At 55.7% G+C, this 23,021-nt stretch overlaps 1 protein-coding gene across 2 annotated transcripts in view; it reads right to left on the bottom strand.

Moving 5' to 3' along the window:
* AGL (amylo-alpha-1, 6-glucosidase, 4-alpha-glucanotransferase) overlaps positions 1-21,003 on the bottom strand; it is a 36,532-nt gene extending 15,529 nt beyond the window's left edge. Inside the window, exons 1-20 of one of the 2 annotated variants that reach the window (XM_045586831.1) lie at positions 20,877-21,003; positions 20,166-20,312; positions 13,205-13,415; positions 12,150-12,316; positions 10,867-11,070; positions 9,220-9,401; positions 9,008-9,119; positions 7,846-7,972; positions 6,419-6,521; positions 6,227-6,324; positions 5,993-6,132; positions 4,560-4,747; positions 3,591-3,714; positions 2,937-3,100; positions 2,558-2,659; positions 1,881-2,036; positions 1,626-1,776; positions 716-840; positions 519-631; positions 284-418 (exon numbers count right to left, since the gene is read on the bottom strand). In XM_045586831.1, coding sequence (XP_045442787.1) covers positions 284-418; positions 519-631; positions 716-840; positions 1,626-1,776; positions 1,881-2,036; positions 2,558-2,659; positions 2,937-3,100; positions 3,591-3,714; positions 4,560-4,747; positions 5,993-6,132; positions 6,227-6,324; positions 6,419-6,521; positions 7,846-7,972; positions 9,008-9,119; positions 9,220-9,401; positions 10,867-11,070; positions 12,150-12,316; positions 13,205-13,415; positions 20,166-20,247 — 2,684 coding nt within the window. In that variant the 5' untranslated portion in view covers positions 20,248-20,312; positions 20,877-21,003. The remainder of the gene's footprint in view (positions 1-283; positions 419-518; positions 632-715; positions 841-1,625; positions 1,777-1,880; positions 2,037-2,557; positions 2,660-2,936; positions 3,101-3,590; positions 3,715-4,559; positions 4,748-5,992; positions 6,133-6,226; positions 6,325-6,418; positions 6,522-7,845; positions 7,973-9,007; positions 9,120-9,219; positions 9,402-10,866; positions 11,071-12,149; positions 12,317-13,204; positions 13,416-20,165; positions 20,313-20,876) is intronic. The other variant, XM_036453314.2, reaches the window with a different exon arrangement.
* Between the last annotated feature and the right edge of the window lie 2,018 nt (positions 21,004-23,021).

Here is a 23,021-nt window from a genome sequence, read left to right as displayed (position 1 = left end):
TGTGTGTGTAGACAGAATCATATATGTTTGTGTGTGTGAGTGTAGACAGAATCGTGTGTGTGTGTATGTATGTGTATTTGTATCGATAGAGGGCGTACATGCCAACACACACAAATGAGCAGGCACTCGGGATAATGCTAACAGTTGGTGATGCGGGGCTGCTGGTCCTCGGGGCCCTCCTTTGAGTGGCCAGGATGCAGGAACCCGGAAACCTGCCCCCCTCTGGCCGGCAGCCGCTCCCCGGGAGTTAAAGGGCCAGGCCTCTGTGCGGGGGCGCACTTACGACGTGAAGGGGACTTTCAGTATGGGGTCCGAGTTGTCCACCAGGAGGCTGCCGGCCTTGAAGTGAGGGCTGAACTGCGTCAGGTGACTCCGCAGGATCCCGACGGCCACCTGTGCGTGGGGATCCAGGCTCACGCTGAAAGCACGGGGAAAGGCGTCAGTCTCCGGGAGGAGTTCCTAACGGTCGCTGCACACGACAGGCACCAGACGCGAGGCCCGCGGGGCGCGCTGCCCACCGGAACACGACGACGCTCCCCGGAGACAGGTTCTCGAACTCGATCTCCTGGATGAACTCGTGGGGCCCCTTGGTGGTGACGCCGGCGTGTTTCACAATCTCACTCTGGTGGAGCTGGGCAGAGGGGGACAGGCCGCTCCGTGAGTCACTCCCCCGCCCCCGGCGCCGAGCCCGGGAGCGGGGCGGGTGTGCCGGTACCTGGATGTGCTCTCTGATTTCCACGGTGACGGTGGGCATCCCGTTGATGTACTTCTCGTCCTTCTTGTACGGGTTTGTGTTCCTCTCGATGGTTCTAGCTTCAAGCACGACCTCCTCGATCTTACCTGGGAGCACATAAGCACGGTAACAGGGTTTCACGAGAAGCCTTCTGAAATGAGGAATTGCAAAAGGGGCTTTAAAAACCACTTAATTGAAAGTTAAAGATGAAAACTCAGTTAATTAAAAAAAACAAAAACACAACACAGCAACAAATAGCCGAAACTGGTTTGGCTCAGTGGATAGAGCGTCGGTCTGCGAACTGAAAGGTCCCAGGTTTGATTCCGGTCAAGGGCATGTGCCTTGGTTGCAGGCATATCCCCAATAGGGGGTGTGCAGGAGGCAGCTGATCGATGTTTCTCTCTCATCGATTTTTCTAACTCTCTATCCCTTTCCTTTCCTCTCTGTAAAAAAAAATCAATAAAATATATTAAAAAACACACACAAAAAACCATAAAATAAAACCCGCCCTGGCTGATTTGGCTCAGCTGGGTCGAGTGTCGTCCCGGGCACCAAAGGTTGCAGGTTTGATTCCCGGTCAGAGCCCGTGCCCAGATTGTGGGTGTGACCTCAGTGGGAGTGTATGAGAGGCAACCAATCGATGTTTCTCTCTCTCCCTCTCCTTTCCTCTCTCTCCCTCTCCTTTCCTCTCTCTCTCTCTCCTTTCCTCTCTCTCTCTCTCTCTCGAATCAATGAAAAGTATATCCTTGGGTGAGGATGAAAAAACAAAACAAAATTATCACCAAGATTTCGAATTCTTTTCTCCCCTGGGTTGTACATAATGAACAACGGCAGTGCAAGGCCGCACCGCGTGGGGTGTCGCAGCGATGTACCGGCGTGCTCCGGGCATTACCGGGGATGCACATCTGGGGCACCTCCTTGCTGTAGAAGGAGGTCTTGGGGTTCCGGAACGCGGTCCTGCACACGGCCACCACGGACTGGTGGCTGCTGGGGGAGTGCCTGGTCACCGCCACGATGTCCTCGTCCACCTGGTCCACGTACACCTGCGGGGCCGAGGGCGCGCGGTCAGCGCGCTGGCGGGGGGACACGCGGGCACAGAGCCTCGGGAGGGAGACGCGGACGCGGACCCCCCCCCCCCCCGACTTGCCTGGAGGAAGCCACCGGCCCCCAGCTCCTGGTGGAGGGCGTTGATGGCGCGCCTGGCCGCGAGGATCCCGCTCTGGAGGTTCACTTCGCCCGGGTTCGACGGCGAGGCCTCCGGGTTCCACTTGGTATAGAACCGCTCTTCGGCCACCACTGAGATCTGGGCAGAGAGAAGGCAGAACATGTGTGCCCTTCTGCCACAACGAGAACTCTGCAGGCAAATGCTCAAAGCTGCTGGCCAGGTGGATCTTATTTTTAAACTAGAGGCCCGGTGCACGAATTCGTGCACTGTCGGGGCTGGCCCTGGGAGGTTGGCTGTGGGAGCACAGGGACCACCAGGAGGCAGCTCCTTTCTTTGAGCGTCTGCCCCCTGGTGGTCTGTGCGCATCATAGTGACTGGTCATTCGGTTGGTTGGTCGCTTCGGCTTTTATATATATATGTCTTTATTGATGTCAGAGAGAGGGAAGGAGAGGGAGAGGAGGAGAGGGAGAGCAACATCAATAATGAGAGTCATTGATATGCTGCCTCCTGCACGCCCCCTACTGGGGATCGAGCCCGCCACCCAGGGCATGTACTCTGACTGGGAATCAAACCGAGACCTCCGGGTACACGGATCCACGCTCAGCCACGGCGCTACACCGGCTGGGCCACGGGTGTCTAAGGACGGCGCACAAACAAACCTGGTGCGGCACCAGCTCGTCATAGCCGCGGGTGCTCCCGCTCGCACAGCATGCCATGGAGACGATCGTGGCGCTCGGGAGGGCGTCGTAGGCGGACCTGTGCTGGAAGACACACAGACAGACAAAAAAACACCCGGAGTTCACGTTCCTTCCAGTGCAAAGAGCCTCGGGCGGCGTCGGGAAGGAGAAGGATCGCTGCAGGGACACATGATCTGCGGGCACCCCTCTGCTTTAGGACAAACCGCAGCCCTCTCAGCCGCCGTCCCGCGGACAGGAGGAAGCGAGCACGCCTCTGGAGCCCGCGGACATTCCCGCCTCTGAATGTCAGAGCCAGACGGGCCGGCTCGGGCCGCGGGCGGGCGGGCGGGCGGGCGCTCACCACGATGGGGCACTCGTTGTCATGGGTGATGTCCATGAACAGGGCGTGGGCGATGGCCGGCATCAGGGGCCGCAGGCAGGGCTGCACGAAGGAGCCCACGGGCTCGCCACCATAGCGGTAGACCAGCCGGCCCTCCTCGTGGCTGTTGTGCGCGCTCATGGCCTCTGCAAAGCGAGACGGGCCCTTTAACCTTCGCTGCGGGCGTCCGGGGTGAGCCGTCCCACGTGCCTGACCTTCCGAGGAAGGCCGCATAGGCATCCCCAACAGCAGGGCTGCGTTAGCCCCCGCTGGTGTGGCCTGTGGACTGAAGGGTCCCGGGTTCGATTCCGGTCATGGGCATGTATAATACCTTGGTTGCGGGCACATCCCCAGTAAGGGGTGTGCAGGAGGCAGCTGATGGGTGTTTCTCTCTCATCGATGTTTCTAGCTCCCGATCCCTCTCCCTACCTCTTTGTAAAAGGTCAATAAAAAAATACTTTTAAAAAGTCAATAAATACATAGTAAAAAATAAAGTATTTTTCCCCACAGTGGAAATTTTTGCTGAAAACAGACCCAGGCTGAGTTGTGTGGGGGATTTGCGTAGACATTTAAGCGGACGCGTGCTGGCTGGGAGCATTGGGCTGTGATGGGAGCGGTCGCCCGGCCCGCGCCCACCTCGGATCAGGGAGCTGATGCCCAGCCTGGTGACGAAGACGTTGTCCAGCTCCTCGCTGCCCGTGAACAGCTCCGCCACCACATACAGGTTGGGCTGCAGCCTCCGGGCGGCGTCCAGCATGTACTGCAGAGAGCGGAGAGAAAGTCACCGGAGAGAAGACGCGGAGGCGGAGGGCAGAGGGGCGAGCCTGCGCACGGACCGGACAGGAAAAGACCAGGCTGCAAGACAACCTGGGGCTCCAGGAGGCATTTCCAAATACACTTAATGTGTGTGTGAAAAAATAAAGTAAAACAGACTGATAGCCGAAACCGGTTTGGCTCAGCGGTAGAGCATCGGTCTGCGGACTGAAACGTCCCAGGTTCGATTCCGGTCAGGGGCATGTACGTTGGTTGTGGGCACATCCCCGGTGGGGGGTGTGCAAGGGGCAGCTGGTCAATGTTTCTCTCTCATTGACGTTTCTAGCTCTCTATCCCTCTCCCTTTTTCTCTGTAAGAAAAATCAATAAAATATATTTAAAACAAAAGAAAACAAAACAACAACAACAACAAAAACCAGACCGGTAAACCCAATAAGCAGAGAATATATATAGAGAAAGAGCCCTGACGGGTTTGGCTCAGTGGATAGAGCTGACCTGCTGAGCAGAGGGACCCGGGTTCGAGTCCAGTCAAGGACACAGTTGGATGCAGGCTCCACCCCAGCCCAGGTCTCGGTCAAGGCATGTGCAGGAGGCGACCACCTGATGTGTCTCTCTCACACACCGATGTTTCTCTCTGTCTCCCCCTCTCTCTCCCATTCGCCCGAAAAATCAATGAAAAAATACCCCTGGGTGAGGATGAACCAAAAGAAAAAGAATAAAGGATTATGCAAGTGGTGCAGAGGTTTTAACTACAACCAGCAGTTCCCGGCCGCTGTCTGGGGAGCCAGGAGAGGACGGGGGCCGCTCGCCGGTGGGGGCGCCGCCTGCGCACCTCGGCCACGTGGATGGGCGTGGAGTGGCAGTTGTCCAGCCGCACGCCCTGGAAGTGGGTGGCGGTGATCTCTGTGTACTTCCTCATGTGGGCCCAGAGGTACGGGCAGTCCTCCGGTGTCTGCCCGTAGCGCAGCTTCACGCTGTCCCCCCAGCAGATCAGCTCCCTCCGCAGGTACACGTTGGACCCTGGGGTGGGGGGGTTGGGAGAGCGTGCCGTCAGTGACCGAGGCGTCCGAAGGGGACCACGGCTGCAGGGAGACCCTGAGCTTTCACGCCTCGTGGGCTATTGCGACCACAGGCCACGCGCGTGCTGGTGAAGATGGCACCTCACGTGGCTTGGGACACATTTTACAAGACGAGCAGGAGCGGACATCCTATCTACTTTGCGGGCGTGCCAGCTCGCCGCCGCCGTCTCTTCTAAAAACATGGGCTTGAGGTCCAAACGCCAGGCCGCTCCTCCACGGAGAGCAGCGACGGCAGCGTCGCGGGGCCGTTAGCGCTCCAGCCCACCGCGCGCATCGCAGCTCGGCCCGCCGTGCCCCGAGTTCGGCCACAGGCGACGGTAAGCCCTGACAAGGAGGATGCTCTGTTCTCCGTGTGCGTGGCCAGGAAGGAGCTGGCAGAGACGCGTAAGCCCCACGTCACTCACAGCCTTTTTGCTTCTAAGTGCGACCTCTAAGTTACTTTGTCATTAAAACAGACTTGTAGCTCTGAAATGCGGGAAAATACATACGCGGATGGGTTCCCTGCCAGTCCCTCCGGCGACAGAAAGACAGCCGAAGAGAAATGAGCTGTCAGGGCTGGGTGACGGGGGGCCAGGGGTGGTCAGTATCTGGGGTAAAACGGCTCCCCGGATACTGCACTCCTCCGGCTAAGGGGCGAACAGACCGCCGAGGACAGCGGTCGGCAAACTCATCAGTCACCGGAGCCAAATGTCAACGATTGACATGTCTTTGGAGAGCCACGTTTTTTTAAAACGTAAACTTCTTCTAACGCCACTTCTTCAACACAGACTCGCCCGGGCTGTGGTGTTTTGTGGAGGAGCCACCCTCAGGGGCCAAAGAGCCGCGGGCGGCTTGCGGGCCGCGGTTTGCCGATCACGGTCCTGTGGCAACACGCTGTGACCGCTGTGGTCCCGAATGCCTCTTTAAAATGCTGTGGTGCACATGTTTTGCAAAAATACAGCCCTCTGCACAATCCCAGGGACCAGCAGGTCTACAGACGCCGTCTGGTGGAGGAGGGGAGGGGAGGGGGTGGCCGAATCCATCCTTCTTATCATCCTTCCCCCTCCAACCCTCTGCCCTCGGGCCCCTCTGATGGAACCGTCTATGAACCACAGCCCCGGGAGGAACCTGCTGGGGGAACGGTCCTGGCTGGCGCCCGCCCTGAGCGTCCTCTCCCGGCTCGGAGCGGTGGGAAGGGCCCGCACACCTGGCTCTGCGAAGTTCCGGAGCGGGTCGTCCCCCATGACCCAGCCGTTGTGCGCCATCAGGAAGCACGCCTTCTGGGGCAGGTGCGCCAGGGCCTCCTCCGCGGACAGGCTCGACTCCTCAAAAGGGAACGTGAAGTACCTGGGCGACAGGACGGACAGACGGACGGCCGTGAGCCCACGGGAGCTCCCCCGGGAGAGGCGGGGGCCGGCCCGGAGCACGGAGCCCTCCCCACCTGGTGACCAAGGGGTCTTTCCTGGTGATGGGCCCGAGCTTGGGGCCGTGGCCGGCCAGGCGTTCGTAGAGCACGTTGCCCAGGATGCAGTTCACGGCCTGGAAGACAGGACACGTTGTCAGCGCCGTGGCCACGGCGGCAGCAGCCGGCTCTGCGGTTCGGGGGAGACGGACGGCGGCGCCCGGACTGGACCTGCTCCTGGTGGGAGTGGACGAGCTGGCGCTTCTCGGCGTTTAACTCCTCCAGTCTCTTCCGGAACCAGCCGCAGCACTCGTCCATGGCGGCCGGCCCGTCGCTGGGGAGAGAGGACACGAGCTGTTCGTTCACGGTTACACGGCCCACGGTGAAGGATGTTCGCGGGGTGGTGACAGGTGAGGGGACGGAGAAGTGCAGGCTGGCGTGACAGGTCGTCTCGGGGATGGAGAATGCCGTCAGCAGTCCTGCAGGACCGTGTGTGGGCCCCGCGGTGCTGGAGCTATCAGGGTGACCGCGCAGTGAGCTGTATCAATATCGAATCGTGGGGGCCATGGCCGGTGTGGCTCAGTGGATAGAGCGTCGACCTGCAGACTGAAGGGTCCGAGGTTCGATTCCAGTCAAGGACATATACTCTGGTTGCAGGCACATCCCCAGTAGGAGGTGTGCAGGAGGCAGTGATTGATTTTTCTCTCTCATCGATGTTTCTAGCTCTCTATTCCTCTCCCTTCCTCTCTGTAAAAAATCAATAAGATATATTAAAAAAAAAAAAAAAGAGTTGGTGAATACTTATAAAAATAAATACCGAATATCGAATCATGGAGTTGCACACCTGAGGTTAATGTAAGGCTGTATGTGTACTGTAATTGGAAAATACAGTATTATTTAAAGTAAAAATAATTATTTTAATGAAATGAAAAGGCAATTTCTACCAAGGGTCATAGATTCTTTCTTTTTTTTTTAAAAAAATATATCTTATTGATTTTTTACAGAGAGGAAGGGAAAAGGATAGAGAGTTAGAAACATTGATCAGCTGCCTCCTCAACTAAGGTGCATGTCCTTGAGTGGAGTTGAACCTGGGACCTTTCAGTCCACAGGCTGACGCTCTATCCACTGAGCCACACCAGTTAGGGTGGTCATAGATTCTTTATACACATTCATCAGGGTCTTCACTACGGCCGAAGGAGTGTTCCAGTTGTACCAGTGTTCGCACTCCCCACGGGAGCAGGGACCAGCAGGTGGGAAAGGGGGAAGAATGTCCTGAATTTCTTCATTTCATTTCTTTTCAAACTCAGAATAAATAGTATGGAAACAATACTAGAACTAAAGGTTTGGAAGTGATCTTATTATTCTTATTATTTTTTAATATTCACCCAAGGATATTTTTCCATTCATTCTTAGAGAGAATGGAAGAGACAGGGAAAGACAGAGAAATACTGATGTGAGAGAAACACATCCATCGGTTGTCTCCTTCACACACCCTGACCAGAGCCCAGGCTGGGGAGGAGCCTGCAACCCAGGGACATGCCCTTGACCGGCACTGAACCCTGGACCCTTCGGTCTGCAGGCCGACGCTCTATCCACTGGGCCACGCCGGCCAGGGCTGGGGCTTCTTCTCTGTTGCACAGAACGAACACACGACGTACTTGTGGGGGATGAAGGTGGCCAGGGCAAGGTCTATGTCCACGGCACAGCCCAGCCGCCGGTACTCGGGGTCCTGGAGGATCTCCAGGTGCCGCTGGGCGTCCGGGGGGCTCGCCGCCTCCCTCTTTCCTGAGAGAGAAAAGGCGACGTCATCCTGAATGCAAACACCCACGCGGAGACGAACTCTTACCGACGCCAAAGTTTTAGTTTGTGATGCTTTTTACAGACAATAAAGCCAACGTTTGTTTCACAAACATCCTTCGTGTCCTCCTTCGAACCTCCTGCACACCACCCCACACACATGCACACACATGCACACACATGCACATGCAGAGGGAAGGAGACAGAGAGAGAAGAGAGGTTGGAAGAAAAGAACATCCTGGAAGAAGAAACACAGGGATTCCTGTCAGCCCAAACCCGGACCCCCGTCCCGCCTCCGTCAGCACCCACTCATTCTGTACATTTTTCCCAGAGCAAACACACCGACCCCAGGCGCTCTCTCCCCGAAGACTGCTCTGTGCTACAGGCCGTCTCACTGGCCACCTGACTTTCTTCGGCCCAGGTTTATTTTTAGACTCTTCTCCCAACAAGCACATCCCTTATAGAAGGAGAAAAACCTACAAAGTAAACAAGTGTCTGGGGGCGGCTTTTCATTCCTTTTCCGGAACGTGTTCCTGATCCATCAGGTGTTGGTGTGAGATTGCTCCCCGCTTGATTTTACATTAACTAACTAATACCTGGCTTATTCTAAAGGGACGTAGAAATGGCTTTATATAGCCTGGCCGGCGAGGCTCAGGGGCTGAGCATCGACGTAGGAGCCAGGAGGTCAGGGTTCGATTCCTGGGCGGGGTTCGATCCCCTGTGGAGAGCCACATTTTTTAAACATAAACTTCTTCTAACGCCACTTCTTCAACACAGACTCGCCCGGGCCGTGGCGTTTTGTGGAAGAGCCACCCGCAAGCGGCCAAGGAACCAAGAGGCAGGAACAGTCCCCAGAGGCAAGCGTGAGGTGACATGGCTGCGACCCACTAACAGAGCTTCCGAAAGCAGAGCCTCACAGTCCATCAAAACAACACAGACGCCGCCTACCACACGTCTGGGACAGGGTTAACGCGGGGAGGGAAGAGTAATAACACGGCCCACCCTCCGGGGTGCGCTCCGTACCGTGGGCCAGGCGGTCCCGGAACTGCCGGACGGCGCCGTCCACGTCCACCTGGAAGAACTCCCAGAGCCGCGTCCTGGGGAACACGTCCTCCCAGATGACCGTCCGGAGGCCCTGCAGGGCGGACACGGGGAGACACGGGTGCACGCGTGTGACGCCCCTCCACGACACGCCCAGCCACGCGTGTGGTTTGCGGGGCCCCGTACATACTGACATGCATGTGGTGGTCGTTTTCGATGAGCGCGGGCACGCCGCGGTCCCGGTACCGGCCGGCGGCCACGTCGCAGGACAGGTGCCACAGGGCGCGGTCCAGCACCCAGGCGGGCTTCAGGTGCGGCGAGTTGGCCAGGTTGTAGGCGCTCTCCGGGTGCTGCTGGAGCCACTGGCTGTTGGCGGCTTCGGGAGGGGGAAACGCAAGGGGAGAGCTGGTCACAGGCCGGGGTTCCCGGCCGCGCCGCCGAGTGAAAAGTGAAATGCGGCGTCGCCCTCGGCCACTCGCTGCCTGACCTGGGGCGTCAGTGCTTGATGCTGTCGCTGAGCTGGGAACACACGTGTGTCTGTGATATATACCCATCCCCCCCTTCACCGTCCACCATGCTTTTCTGTGGTAGGATTTAAATATATATATATATATTCTATTGATTTTTCACAGAGAGGAAGGGAACGGGATAGAGTTAGAAACATCGATGAGAGAGAAACATCCATCAACTGCCTCCTGCACACCCCCCACTGGGGATGTGCCCTTGGTACGTGCCCTTGACCAGAATCGAACCTGGGACCCTTCAGTCCGAAGGCCGACGCTCTATCCACTGAGCCAAACCGGTTAGGGCTGTTGCAGGATTTTTAAGGAGAGCAGACGGGACGCCACGGGCTGCCCCGGGTCTGGCTGTGAGGTCCAGGGCGGGAGAAGAGACCTTTCCCATGTATTTCCCCCTCCTCGGCTCCTGATGGCTGGGCCCTTCTCCGTCCCATCTAAGCTCCGGGCTCTCTCTCTTACCTTAACTGTAGGAGTCTCCTACAGACTCATGTCTCTCTGGGTTTTTTGGGGGGAATGGGGGTTTTAGGTTCCTTCCTCTGCATCTTCAAATACGCTTGTATCCCCCAAAAGCTGAGACTACAGACAAGCACACATCCTGTCTAAGCAGCTCCTTCTTGAACGGCTGCGCAGTCTGAAAGTCCATCCCGTATCTGCTGCCTCCCCTTTCTTCCCACACTCTGCATCCCGCTGCTCCAGGCCCCCGGCCCAGGGTACACCACCTCTGAACCTTCCTGTTGCCTCTTGTCTTCATCCCTTCCAGCCCCTGCGCCTGCCTTTCCTGATCAGTCCCTGCTTGATTTACACAATATGCTTCCTTGGTTTACACCCAAATACTTACATACTGATTATACACGGAGTGGCCAGATGATGATGATCTCTGAACGTATAATCATCTGGCCGATCCGTGTCTATCCTATAGAATAAAAGGCTAATATGCAAATTGTCCCCTCCACCAGGAGTTTGACCAGCAGGCCGGCTGGACAACCACCCATGTCCCCTCCCCCTGGGGACCCCACCCATGCATGAATTCATGCATCAGGCCTCTAATATATTACACACAAACACACACACACACACACACACACACACACTGAGTGGCCAGATTATTATGCGTTCAGAGGTCATCATCATCTGGCCACTCAATGTACATTCAACCAACACTTTAGTTTTCTTTGAAAGAAAAAGTGGTATTATATAAGGGGGTTTTTAAAGGGAAGGATATCCAAGCGGCACTGTGCTTCCTATGTTATACAAAACGGCCAGGAATGAGATAATTAGAACATATTTTTGTCAAAACAGCACAGCGGTTAACGAAGCTCCTACCGGTGTGATTGTAGACAACGTCGGTAATGCAAAGCAGGCCCCACTCCCTTTTCAGCTTTTGCACCAGCTGCCCGACGTCCTCCCAGGTGTACTTTTTATTGGGTCTTGAGAAGTCAGGGTTCAGTTGCAGCTGATGAGCGAGGGAGTAGCATGAGCGCGACTCTCCAAGGGCCTGCAACGGCGTGAGATGAATCATGTTGTAGCCTGCAGCGCAAGAAAACGAACCGGGATCACCGGAAAGGAAAACAACACCGAAGACTGAGCAACACACAGCGTCCTCACGGAATTCTAAACCGGGAGGCGACCGTGGTACCAGGAAGGAGGCAAACGCTTGGGTTCAAATCTAAGCTCCACCACAGGTCAGTTCAAGCAAGTCCACTTAAGTCTTCCAGTGGCTTCATGCCCAAGACGGAGATAAGAAGATGATGTATGTGAAAAAAAATTTAGTTACAATTAAAGGCTAGTTACTAGTAAGGGCTTGATTTATAGTTGTTGAATGGATAGGTTTACATGTAGAAAACACATCCTAGGCAAGTTTATCAGCCTATCTTTCTCCTACTTTTAACGCTCCACCATACTTATATTTTGTGTTAGTTATGACAGTGAACTTCTCATTTATTTCTTCACACCACATTCAGCCTGGAAGCAGAACATTAATATGGCCTCTTATTGAAGAGTAAGACACAACTTAAATTTCATTTTACTCTTGCATGTATGACAGCCTTCCTTCCATACAGGTCTTCCACATGGAAGGCAGTTAATACGGTATCTGTCGGATTAAAGTTCTATCAGGCGTCTTCAAACTACGGCCCTCGGGCCACATGCGGCCCGCAGAGGAGTCTGATCCGGCCCGCCAGGTTTTTTGGGCAGTGAGCGCAGCCAAGGTGTTACAGTAGGAATTAGTAGTTCATATAGTCCGGCCCTCCAGCTCTCTGAGGGACCGTGATCTGGCCCCCACTTTAAAAAGTTTGAGGACCCCTGTCTAGGTAATGATAATACATTTCCCAACACATCTTAATAGTGTACCTCTCATCTTTATATGTCTAAGGAAAGTCTTAGACTTCCTCACAGACTTCCTCCATTTAGGTTGAACCATACGATTTGTCAGTTTTATGCATTAAAAAACGGTCACGCATCAACAATCGCCTTAGTCCCACCTCTTTGTCTTACTAAATAGTCTAAGAAACACCGTGAAAAGGGGAGCCAGAGCCCGGGAGGTCTGTGTCACAGACAATGACTACACTTACCGTCAAACAGCAGGAGAGAAAGAACGCGGACCGTACCTGCTTCCTTCGCTACCCGCAGCCGGCTCTCCCACTCGTCCAGGGGCCCCAGACACTTGGCAAGGAAGGTCTGCAGGGTGACGCAGTCCAGGGGTAGCAGCCGGTCATCGGCACCGACCCGTAAAATGGGGTCCACGACGATGTACCCCCCACCGCTCTTCTCATTCCTGCAGGAAGGAGACACGTGGACGCTCAGCCAGCGAGAGGGGAGCTTCACCTCCCGGTCTCTAGGCACACAGAATCACTGGGAAAGTTGTGATAAAACTCAACGAGAAGCCAGTTCTATCCTTTTCCAATCTTTACACAATATAATGTGTCCAATAATGTTGCTCTAAGAAAAAAAACAAGTGTCTTAAAACCTGTCCGTAACAACAAGGGCCCTGGGGCAAGTAGCATCCTATCATCAGGTTGCACGGAAAGTGTAGCCCAGTGGTCGGCAAACTCATTAGCCAGCAGAGCCAAATGGCAACAGCACAACGACGGAAATTTCTATGGAGAGCCAATTTTTTTAAACAACTTCTTCTAACGCCACTTCTTCAACATAGACTCGCTCAGGCCGTGGTGTTTTGTGGGAGAGCTGCATGTGGCTTGTAAGCCACAGTTTGCAGACCACGGGCCTAGAGTATTTAAGCTGTTATTTTAAAAAAATAATAATAATGCATGGCTGGGGTGGCTCAGTTGGTTGAGCATCATCCCATGCACTGAGATGTTGGTGGTTCGATTCCCAATCAGGGCTCAGGCCCGGGTTGTGGGCTCGATCCCCAGTTGGGGGTGTGCAGGAGGCAGGCGATCCACGTTTCTCTCACATTGATGTTTCTCTCTCTCCCTCTCCCTTCTTCTCTCTCTCCAATCAGTAAAAACAACAACAACACACAGTTTAAAACAAAATAATAACACTTTGACTCTGCAAGGAGCCTTCCAATCGCTTTCTAGAAGAGCCATTTTCTATTTGCGTCTCAGGACATCTCTGTGGAAGCTGCGGTTAAGAAGGCGGCTGCTCACACATTTAAAGGGAGAGCACATGGGTTCCCTTTCTCCCCTGGGCCCCGGCTCACCCTTCCAGGAAGTAGTAGTGGAAGGAGCCCGCCTGCTGGAGGTGAAGGGCACAGTGCTTGTCCGAGTCGTCCTCTCTGCCCGACGGATGCTGCCACTCCAGGGGGCGGAACTGGTCCCGGTGGAAGGCTTGTCCGGGGAGCGGGTAGTTGGTGTGCACGTTCACGGCCTTTCCCTGCAGCGTGGGGCCTAACCGGAACTGCAGCTCGAACCCTGAACGAAAAGCACATCATGGAGGACCTGAAGGGCAGCATCGACGCGAGAGAGCTTTCGGTGCAAGTGTCACAAAGCGGCGCTCCCTGCTCTGCTCCACGGAACACGCGAGGCCGCCTCCGATGCAGCGGATTCCCGGTCAGCATCGGCGCCGGGGAGAACTGTCCGCACCGCCCTGCCCCGCCTGGACACGGATCCTGTGCGCACGGCTACACTGGGGCATGCGAGTTCTTATGTGACCCCACCTCACACCATCCCCCAACCCCTTCCAGCCCGCTGGCTAGTCCGCCCCAGCCTGGACCTGACTGCCCAGCAGGGGGGCAACCTGAGACCCTGGCGGGTCTTCTTCACACGGCAGTGGAGGAGTGCGTGTCTGGGGGTCAGAGGTTATGGCACATGTAAACGGTGGGGGGTTGGGGGTGGCCTGGCACAGCTGTCTCACCATCCGGAGAAAGCCGGCCTTCCCGGAGAGGAGCCCCCCTGGAGAGGCAGAAGTGGGGCTCAAACAGGGCTGTAGAGGCATCGGAGCCCCCGATACCTGTTGATGTCACTCCAATCCAGGGGGGAGCGGGGACAGAGGGTTGGAGGTGAGGAAGCGGCTGGGGTGGGGGCAGGGGGCGGCAGTGGGGTGACGAGGGGCTCTGGTTTGCAGTGTGTGCTGACCTCCTGGTGTCACCCGTTCAACACAGCCCTCTCAAGCCACCAGCCCGCCATCCCTGGCTGGGGACGAGGTGCCATCAGCCCTCTGAGCCACGAGAACGGCTCCAGCTAATCCCTGCTGCATCCCGCTCCTCCGGGTGCTCCCCTACGCCTTCCTACTCGACGCTTATGAGGACGCAGACTGAGAAGTAACTGTCTGAAGAACTCAATCTGGCCCTACACGGTGTGGCTCAGTGGATAGAGCCTTGGCCTGCGGACTCAAGGGTCCCAGGTTCGATTCCGGTCAAGGGCATGTACCTTGCTTGCGGGCACATCCCCAGTAGGGAGTGTGCAAAAGGCAGCTGATCGATATTTCTCTCTCATCGATGTTTTTAACTCTATTTATTTCTTTCCCTTTCTCCCTGTGAAAAATTAATAAAATATATTTTTTAAAAAGAACTGAAACCTGAAGTTTCAATACTCGGTGGCTGCGACTCCGACATAGCTGCGGCCTGCGGGAGGGACCCACTCCTCCGGAGGAAACGGTGGCCTCGGAGCGCGTGCCCGGCGCGGACCAGGCGGTCTGGGCCGGTTTAAACAGCCTGTCCCTGCAGCCTGTGCAAACAGCGCTCCGATGATGACACAGGGACTCGGGTACAAAGGTTAAGGCACCCGGACACGCTAACGCCGTGTCTGGATCCACGGTCTGTCTCCAGAAAAGCACGCTCCAAACACGAATACTTAGTTTTCCATGTAACATACATGGAAAATCTATGTCTAATGAGTTCATAGATTATGTAAATGATGAGACAGCAAGATAAGGGTGAGATGCAAATGAACGATATTTTAAAGAATTCACTTTATGGATGTTGACTGTCCCTGCATCAGAGTGACAGCCTCCACCCGGCACCCAGCTTATGAATCTAAACAAACAAACAAACAAACAAACAACCCTCATTTTATTTATGAGCGGATGGGAAAGTCTGAGCTGTCACTGAAAGTTAATATGGGTCCTATCTGTCTCTGGAAGAAAGGTGGTTAAGTAAATTTCATTCATTTTAAACTTCTTTTGACAAAGCACTTTACAGATTCCCAGTTCCGTCCATTTGGACACTTGGCTGATTGGCCTCAGATTCGGAAAAATGCCCCAAAGGCACCCACGTCCACAGGCAGACAGCCCTGGCGGCTCTGCGTCCTCTCCCAGACAGTCCCTCTCGGTCCCGTCCACAGTCGGGGACAGGCTTTTGTTGGAAGGAGCTGGTAAATCTGTGTATTTCCCTGACACGCACCCACTGCTTCTACAAGCTCACCAGAAGGCGGGCCGCAGTTATATCTGAAACAGATGGTGTGAAAAGCATCTGAAGTTCTTTATTGGGAAGGTTGTAAGCAGACTAGAACATTTTACCAACTTTTTAAAGTGGGAAGATGCTCCTTTCTATGGGCCAAACCTTTTGACAGAGGTGTTACTAACCTCCACATTCAAATGCTCTCACCACACGGCCCGGGCCGGCACGTGTCAGCCTACCCGCCACCCGTGTCTGTGAGTCTGTCCGGACCCCAGCCGCGCCGTCCACCGTGGACGTGGCTGTGGCTGTGTTCCGGGCTCAGGGGCGGAGCGGAGTAGCTGCAACAGAAAGCGTGTGGCCTGCGCCCTGGCCGGTGTGGGCCTTGTCCCAGCTACCGGAGGCCGCTGGTTTGACTCCGGGTCAGGGCTCAGGCCCGGGTTGGGGGGCTCGATCCCCAGTGGGGGGCGTGCAGGAGGCACCTGGTCAGTGATTCTCTCTCATCATTGATGTTTCTCTCTTTCCCCCTCTTTCTTCCTCTCTGAAACCAATAAAAAATATTAAAAAACCACATAGTTAGGTAGGTATGAAGAGAGAGAGAGGAAAAAAACAAAGAAAAAGAAAGATAAATGTATAGTTTCTTTTTATATCCCTACGGACAGATCGGCGCACCCCCACAAGGTGCACAGGCCGTGGCGCCCGGGACTGACTCCTCACAGACAGCACATGAAGCGCCTGAGGCCGGGGCGGTCAGACTCCAGAACCGCCGGCTAAAATTAGCCGGGTCACAGCCGCACATGAGAGGCCGTCTCAGTCCGCACTCCGGCCGCCCTCCTGCAGGCCGCCAGCGAGAGACCGGTGACCCTGCGATTGCCACTAAGTTTCCTCTCTCGGTCACACTCGGTCCACACAGCCAGCGCCGAGCCTCAGAGGGACGGGGACGGCAGGCGTGGGAGCCTGGTTTTGCTCACTGTTCTGTGCCGCCGCTCGGTGAGATAGGAAAGACGGGGAAGGCCGGGACCTGGCTAGAGAGGGCAATTATTTGGCCTTGGACTTGGACTCCTTTGTTAGGGAAGCGTGAAAGGGAGAGAAGAAGGAGGAAGGCGTGGGGACCCATTACATAGGAAAGGACCAAAAAGTGCCGTGTTTTTCTTCTCCACAGCGGACTGGTTGCCAAGGCCTAAGCCTCTTAACGTGTCTCCTGCTGCATCCCTTCTTTTTCCGCTCGGATGCAGGAAGATCCTCCTCTCTAACTGGGCGTGCTTTTAAAACAGCTTCCGGATGATTTCCTCTGTCCCCTGCCCCTGCTTCTCCATTTTCCACATCACAACGACCTTCTAAAATAATAGGATCCCATCGTGACTGGATCCCCATTTAGTTTTATTTATTTTATTTCAGAGAGGAAACGATAGGGAAAGATAGAAACATCAACGATGAGAGCTCGGCTGCCTCCTGCACGCCCCCTACTGGGGATGGAGCCCGAAACCCGGGCCTGTGCCCTGACGGGAATCGAACCTGGGACCCTTCACAGTCCAGAGGCCGATGCTCTATCTACGGAGCCACCCGGCCAGGGCAGATACATCCCCCTTTAGATCATCTGGGTGAATTCACCTGCTTTCACTAGCGTTAGAGTCAACCACATCGGTCCTGGTTCTCAGTTCACAGGCCCGTCAGAAGCCTGGCTGGGATTCCAGCGTTGGCTGCTCGGCCTGGGGGTGAGCCATCAAGCAGCCGGGGCGTGCTGACCGCCGTCCAGGGGGCTTGTCACCCTGTCCCTAGCCTCAGACCTTCTCTCCGCTGAATACTCTGAGACCAACAAGCTTTCAGACGCGGCTTCAGGGCTCAGCTCGCCATTGCTCCGCGCCTGCCGTGTCATCGGAAACCACAGCCGTGACTGCCCGGAGGGGCGGGCTCCAGCGGGCAGCGGGGAGGTGGGCACCCCGGGGGAGGGTCAGAAAGGGGAACCCGAGGCGGGGCCGTGTCAGGACGGGCATGGGGGAAGCCCCGGGGAGGGGGTTCACGGGGAGTGAGGGCACGGGCCTGGCCCCGGCCGGTGCATGCCGCGACAGACCGTCTGGGGCCAGGCGGAGGCGTGCAATGGGACGTCACAGAGGCCCGTGAGTAAGGAGGGAAGAGCGGATTAGAAGAAGACGATTCCAGCGTGCATGTCCAGGATGTGGAGGGGACACAGATGGGCGAGCAGAGAAATAGGGAAGGAACTCTGGTTTAAAAGAAGATCGCAGTTGAAGAAATCCTCAGAGAGTAGCGGGGAGTCTAGGGAAATGGAGACATCCCTAACCGCCGGCCAGGAACGTGGGAGGCAGAGGAGTGAGAAGGAGAACAGACGGCTGTGGACCGGGATCCCAGCCTCTCCAAGAGCAGCCACCCGAGGGCTTTTCTGCCGCCAGCACCGGCTGAGGCCGAGGACCACGGCCGGAAGAGACAGGCGTGGTGCTGCCAAAGCCTTCCATCTCCTCGGGAGCTGGAACCATCCACGACTGGTCTGGAGCCTCACAAGCAGCCCGGTGGAGGGCGGTGGGTCCCTCCTTCACAGCTGGGAAGATGGATGCTCAGAATGAATGTGGACTCAGAACCAGGCCGACCTGGCTCCCTCCTCTCCCTGAGACTCGCCAGCTCCCGGAGGCGAGCGCCCCGGCTTCTCCCGAAGGCGCCCTGAGGGGTGACCCCTCTGAGGTGGGTGCAGGGGAAACTCCAGCAGGACCCCTGCAGACACAGACGGATCATCGAAATGGGGACAGAACAGGGCACCGCAGGAGGCACCGCCCAGCTGACAAACGCTCCAGAGCAAGCGTGCCACATGGGCCCCATGAACAAGGTCTGGGGATGTGGCCGCGAAAACAAAAGCTTCCATTTCCATAGAAGCGTCGGTTTGCTCCGATAGAGACGTGCTGAATACATAGGGCTGGAATAAACGAGTCATCGTTCACAGAGAATAACAGAACTTTTTAATAGAAATGAATGTTTTTTTTCTTGAACATTCACTTGCCAGACACGGAATAATGGCACAGATTAATAAGTGTCACGCAATTAAACCTACCTCTCTCGTTCCCCAAAAGCGAAATATTTCCTGTTGCGCGCACCGACCAAGTCAGTCCGAGACTAATGACGTGGCGATGGGCTGCTAACACATTCGCTGCGGGGATTCGCGGGGAGAACCGGTGCGCCTGCACGTAAGGCGCATAAGGGACATGAACACGACCCTGCTATAGCAATCAGCCATCAGCGAAAGTTGTAGCTCGTTACTAATAATTATGTATAACAGGTTATTGTCAATATTAAATTTTTATGAGAACATTTTTTAAAAATAATTTTTCTGCCGAAACCGGTTTGGCTCAGTGGTGGAGTGTCGGCCTGCGGACTGAAGGGTCCCAGGTTCGATTCCGGTCAAGGGCATGTACCTTGGTTGCGGGCACATCCCCAGTGGGGGGTGTGCAGGAGGCAGCTGGTCGATGTTTCTCTCTCATCGATGTTTCTAGCTCTCTATCCCTCTCTCCTCCTCTCTGAAAAGAATCAATAAAATATATTAAAAAAAAATAATAATAATAATTTTTCTTTTTTATGTTTCTTTCTTTTTAAAAAAAATATATTTTATTGATTTTGTACAGAGAGGAAAGGAGAGAAATAGAGAGTTAGAAACATCGATGAGGGAGAGTCATCGATCAGCTGCCTCTTGCACACCCTCTACTGGGGATGTGCCCAAAACCAAGGTACATGCCCTTGACTGGAATCGAACCCGGGACCCTTCAGTCCCTAAGCCGATGCTCTACCCACTGAGCCAAACCGGCTTCGGCAATGAGTAGGGAGTTTTTATTACAACGTTTCTTGTATACCACGATCGTGGCGGGGCCGCGAAAATGTTCGTTGTGGGCTGCATGCGGCCTGCAGGCCATGAGTTTGACATGCTTGCTCAAGAGGGAAGGGGGAAAAAACCAAAACCAGAAAAGTGCAGAGTCAGGGAAGCCCGAAATGGAGGAGTGCTCGGTGATGCCAGAGGCAGAAGAAGATTTGGCACGGACATAACGCATTTCTGGCTGAGATTTTTCCAAACCTTTAACTGGAGATACTGAGGGGGAAATTCCTTCAACATGTTTACCGGGAACAGAGTCCAGCCGGCACGTGAACAAAAGGGGCTGTGTTTGATTTCCCACACGTGAAACTTCCACTCCACAGACTACGTGAACAGAAATGAATGCGAAATGCTTTTCGATGCCGGACGACTGAAAAGTCTATGAAAATAAAGCATCTGCTGAATTAGTCTTACAGGAACACAATTTGATCCTTTAAAAAGCTCCAGCGGGTTTCACCATAGTCTGATCACCTCTCGGAAGCCACTTCCTATTCGGCAAAGAGTTATTTTCAACTTTTCCTTTCTCCATCGTGGAGGGGCTTTTGATAAACATAAGTGATAGTTCACCTCTTGCTGGGATCTGTTTTGCTAATTCAAAATCCCAGTAAAGGAAAAGGGTGGGACCCGTAAGCCTCTAAGTGAGCAAAACTACAGCTACAGGCGAAGAAAAGAAAATCACCTAGGAATTAATTTACTGGTACCCACGTCTGTGCGAGGGGGAAGTCAGCATGCCAAGAGAGACTGGCTATTTTATCCCAGTCCCGACACGCCGGTATAAAATCTTTCCAACGACAATCAACTTTCGTCACTGACACCTTAGAACACAGCCCGGGCTCTGCTCACAGCAGGGTTCGAAGGGCCCTTGGAAGTCACATCCCCCTTAAAGTTTTAAAAAACAGACTGTGACAGCGAACTGAAAACCTCAAAGACGCACGGCGAACCCGACAGCCGGCCACTGACCTTGCTCCACTCGGAAGAGGGTCTTTTCCAGCTTCTCCATTTCGTTCAGAAGCAAAATCCGAACCTGCTTACTGGGTTCCATTTCGGCTGCTGGAGGCCTGGAGGTCTTTCTGCAGAATTAGAACTCCGGAATCCAACGGGTGGCCCCTGAGACAAACACACACATCAAAACCAAGAGAACAGCCGTGCTCTGCCCTCCTCCCAGGCTGCCAGGCACACTTACATGTTCTAAGTGCGTTTTAACCCCCGCAGAGCACAGAGAAAGGGCCAGTCTTACGAATAAGACCGGAGAAGGCAAATGGACAGTTACTCAGACCCTTGCAACACAATGTAACCGAAGCAAAAATACTGTTTCCTAGTCTTGCAATTAAAAAACAAAAACAAAAACCCTCCCCACAAACAAACAAACAATCAAACAAAACCCCCAAAGCAGCGGATCTGGAATCAGGCAGGTGGGTGGGGTGACGTCCCAGCCCCAGCCCCAGCCCCAGGCCAAGCGGCTGCCAGGCTCCCGATGGCACCGCTGCCGGAGGGGTGGGTCCTTCCAGGGGAACAGGTGGGAGATCGCCCCGTTCCCAAATCGGGGTGGGCGGCCACCAATGGGGAGAGGGGCCCGGGAGCAGGTGTCGCCCCGGGAATAGCTGCGGCGGCCGGAGCTATAGATAGACAGAGGGCTCGGCCCCCGGGGGCCGCGGCATTCCTCGCACTTACTCGGAGCGGGCGGTACGTGCGCCGCGGGGACACGCCGGCCGCCGCTGCGGGCGATCGGGCGGGGACGGCGAGGCGGGCTGCCCGGAGGGAGCGGCGGCCGCACGGGCAGGGCCGGGCGCGGTGAAGGGCAAAGGGCGGGGCGGCCCAGAGGCCGGGCCAGCGGTGGGCGGGGCCAGAGGCCGTGGGCGGGGCCGGGCTCTGTGGGCGGGGCCTGGAGCTCCTCCCGGAAGCCGCCTCCCGCCGGCCCCCCGGCCCCCGGCCCTCTAGTGCGGCGGCCCCGGGGGGCGGCGGACCGCTTTCCTCGCCCACTTCCGGGAGCGCCGCGCCGCTGGTCTCGCGAGAGCGTGGGCGCGGCGCGCGGGGCCGGGAGGTGGCTGCGCGGGGGCGGCCGCCCTCTTTTTCCTCCCCGGGGGCCGGGGGCGCAGGTGCGGCCGCCGCCCTGGGCCTCTCCGGTCGCAGCCGCGGGGAAGGCCGCGAGGTCGCTGTGGGGACCGGCGGGATGGTGGGGGCCCAGCCACCTGGCTTCCTGGGCCTTGAGTTTTGGGTCTTTGCTGTTATTTTTATTTATTTCGTGGCCTAAGTGTACTTGGCCGAGTTGTCTGAACCTTGATTTCCCCGCTTTTCAAAGGAGGGGCCTGGCTACGGCCCCTGTCCCCCATCTGTGGTTCCCATACGGGGCCATCTCCCCAATGATGCAGCCCCAGGACTAAGGGGTGCGGGCGGGCCAGGCAATCACCCACCGGCCAGGTAACCACCCACCCGGTCAGGTGACCACCCACCCAGTCAGATAACCACCCACCCGGCCAGGTAACCACCCACCCCGCCAGGTAACCACCCACCTGGCCAGGTAGCCACCCACATGGCCAGGTAACCACCCACCCGGCCAGGTAACCAACCACATGGCCAGGTAACCACCCACCCGGCAGGTAACCACCCACAGGGCCAGGTAACCACCCACATGGCCAGGTAACCAATCACAGGGCTAGGTAACCAACCACAGGGCCAGGTAACCAACCACAGGGCAGGTAACCACCCACCCGGCCAGGTAACCACCCATACGGCAGGTAACCAACAACCAATGGGCACAGGGCCTGTGCTCGCAGTGTCTGCCCTGAAGCCCCAAGGTCCTGTGAGATCAAGGATCCCTGTTGCCGGTAGCTGCACCATAGGGTGACCCCAAAATGCAGGCACACACGTTGAGGGATTATAAAGGCAGTGTTTATTAAAGTACATGTCACTTTCCACATTGAGCCATCAGCTGTGAAGGTGGGTACATTGGTTGGGGACACCCTGTATTTGAGGCCAGAAGTTCAGGACGCCGCCCAGGTGCTCAGGGAGATTTTAGGGATCCGAGAGGGAAAAGGAACACATCTTCCAGAGTCTTTTGAGGATAACGGAGGCTCGTGAGAAAACGGACAAAGGTGTGGCGGGTGGAGAAGGTTCTTGCTTTGGTCTTTGTGGAATTCCTGTAGGCCTGAGGGCAGTAGTGGGCTAAAATCGAAGGGTACCGAAATGTTTGTCTCTGCCAGGGGCTCGACAGTCCAACACAGACTTTGGGAACCCACAGCTCATTAATTCATTCCAGGACTAATTATTGAGAACCTCGGCTTTGGCAGGCACAGAGATTTCTGGGAACACAGCGGGGAAACAAAGTCACGGCCCTCAGGGAACTCCCGTGTTTTAAGGAAGATGCACCCCGCTGGAGGGAAGCCCGGGGCTGGGTGCCAGAGGAAAGCCTGTGCCGGCAGCAGGGGGAAGAAAGGCCTACTCTTGCACAGATTTCCTGCATTGGGCCTCTAGTAGCTAGCGAAACTGTCAGGTCTGGTGTGGAAGGAGGCGAGGAGACCAGCTAGGAAGCTATTTCAAATACACGTACAGGAGATAGGCGTATGTATGTACTGGTATGTGTGAAAAGTGGGTAGCCCAATGGAGGTGGTGAGAAGATGAGTTATGGACCAGTTTTGAAGGCAGAGCCTACACAATTTGCCGATGGAGAGAAAGGAATCAAAGATGGTTGCAGCCCGGTCAGCATGGCTCAGTGGTCGAGCATGGACCTACGTATGAACCAGGAGGTGACGGTTCCATTTACAGGGCGGGCTTATGTCCAGGTTTCAGGCTCAATCCCCAGTGGGGGGCGTGCAGGAG

This window comes from Pipistrellus kuhlii, unplaced genomic scaffold (genome assembly GCF_014108245.1).
Source record: "Pipistrellus kuhlii isolate mPipKuh1 unplaced genomic scaffold, mPipKuh1.p scaffold_m20_p_24, whole genome shotgun sequence".
In the NCBI taxonomy this organism is placed as follows: domain Eukaryota; kingdom Metazoa; phylum Chordata; class Mammalia; order Chiroptera; family Vespertilionidae; genus Pipistrellus; species Pipistrellus kuhlii.
Note: the sequence above shows the minus strand (reverse complement) of the source record. Positions and strands in the feature narration are given on the sequence as shown.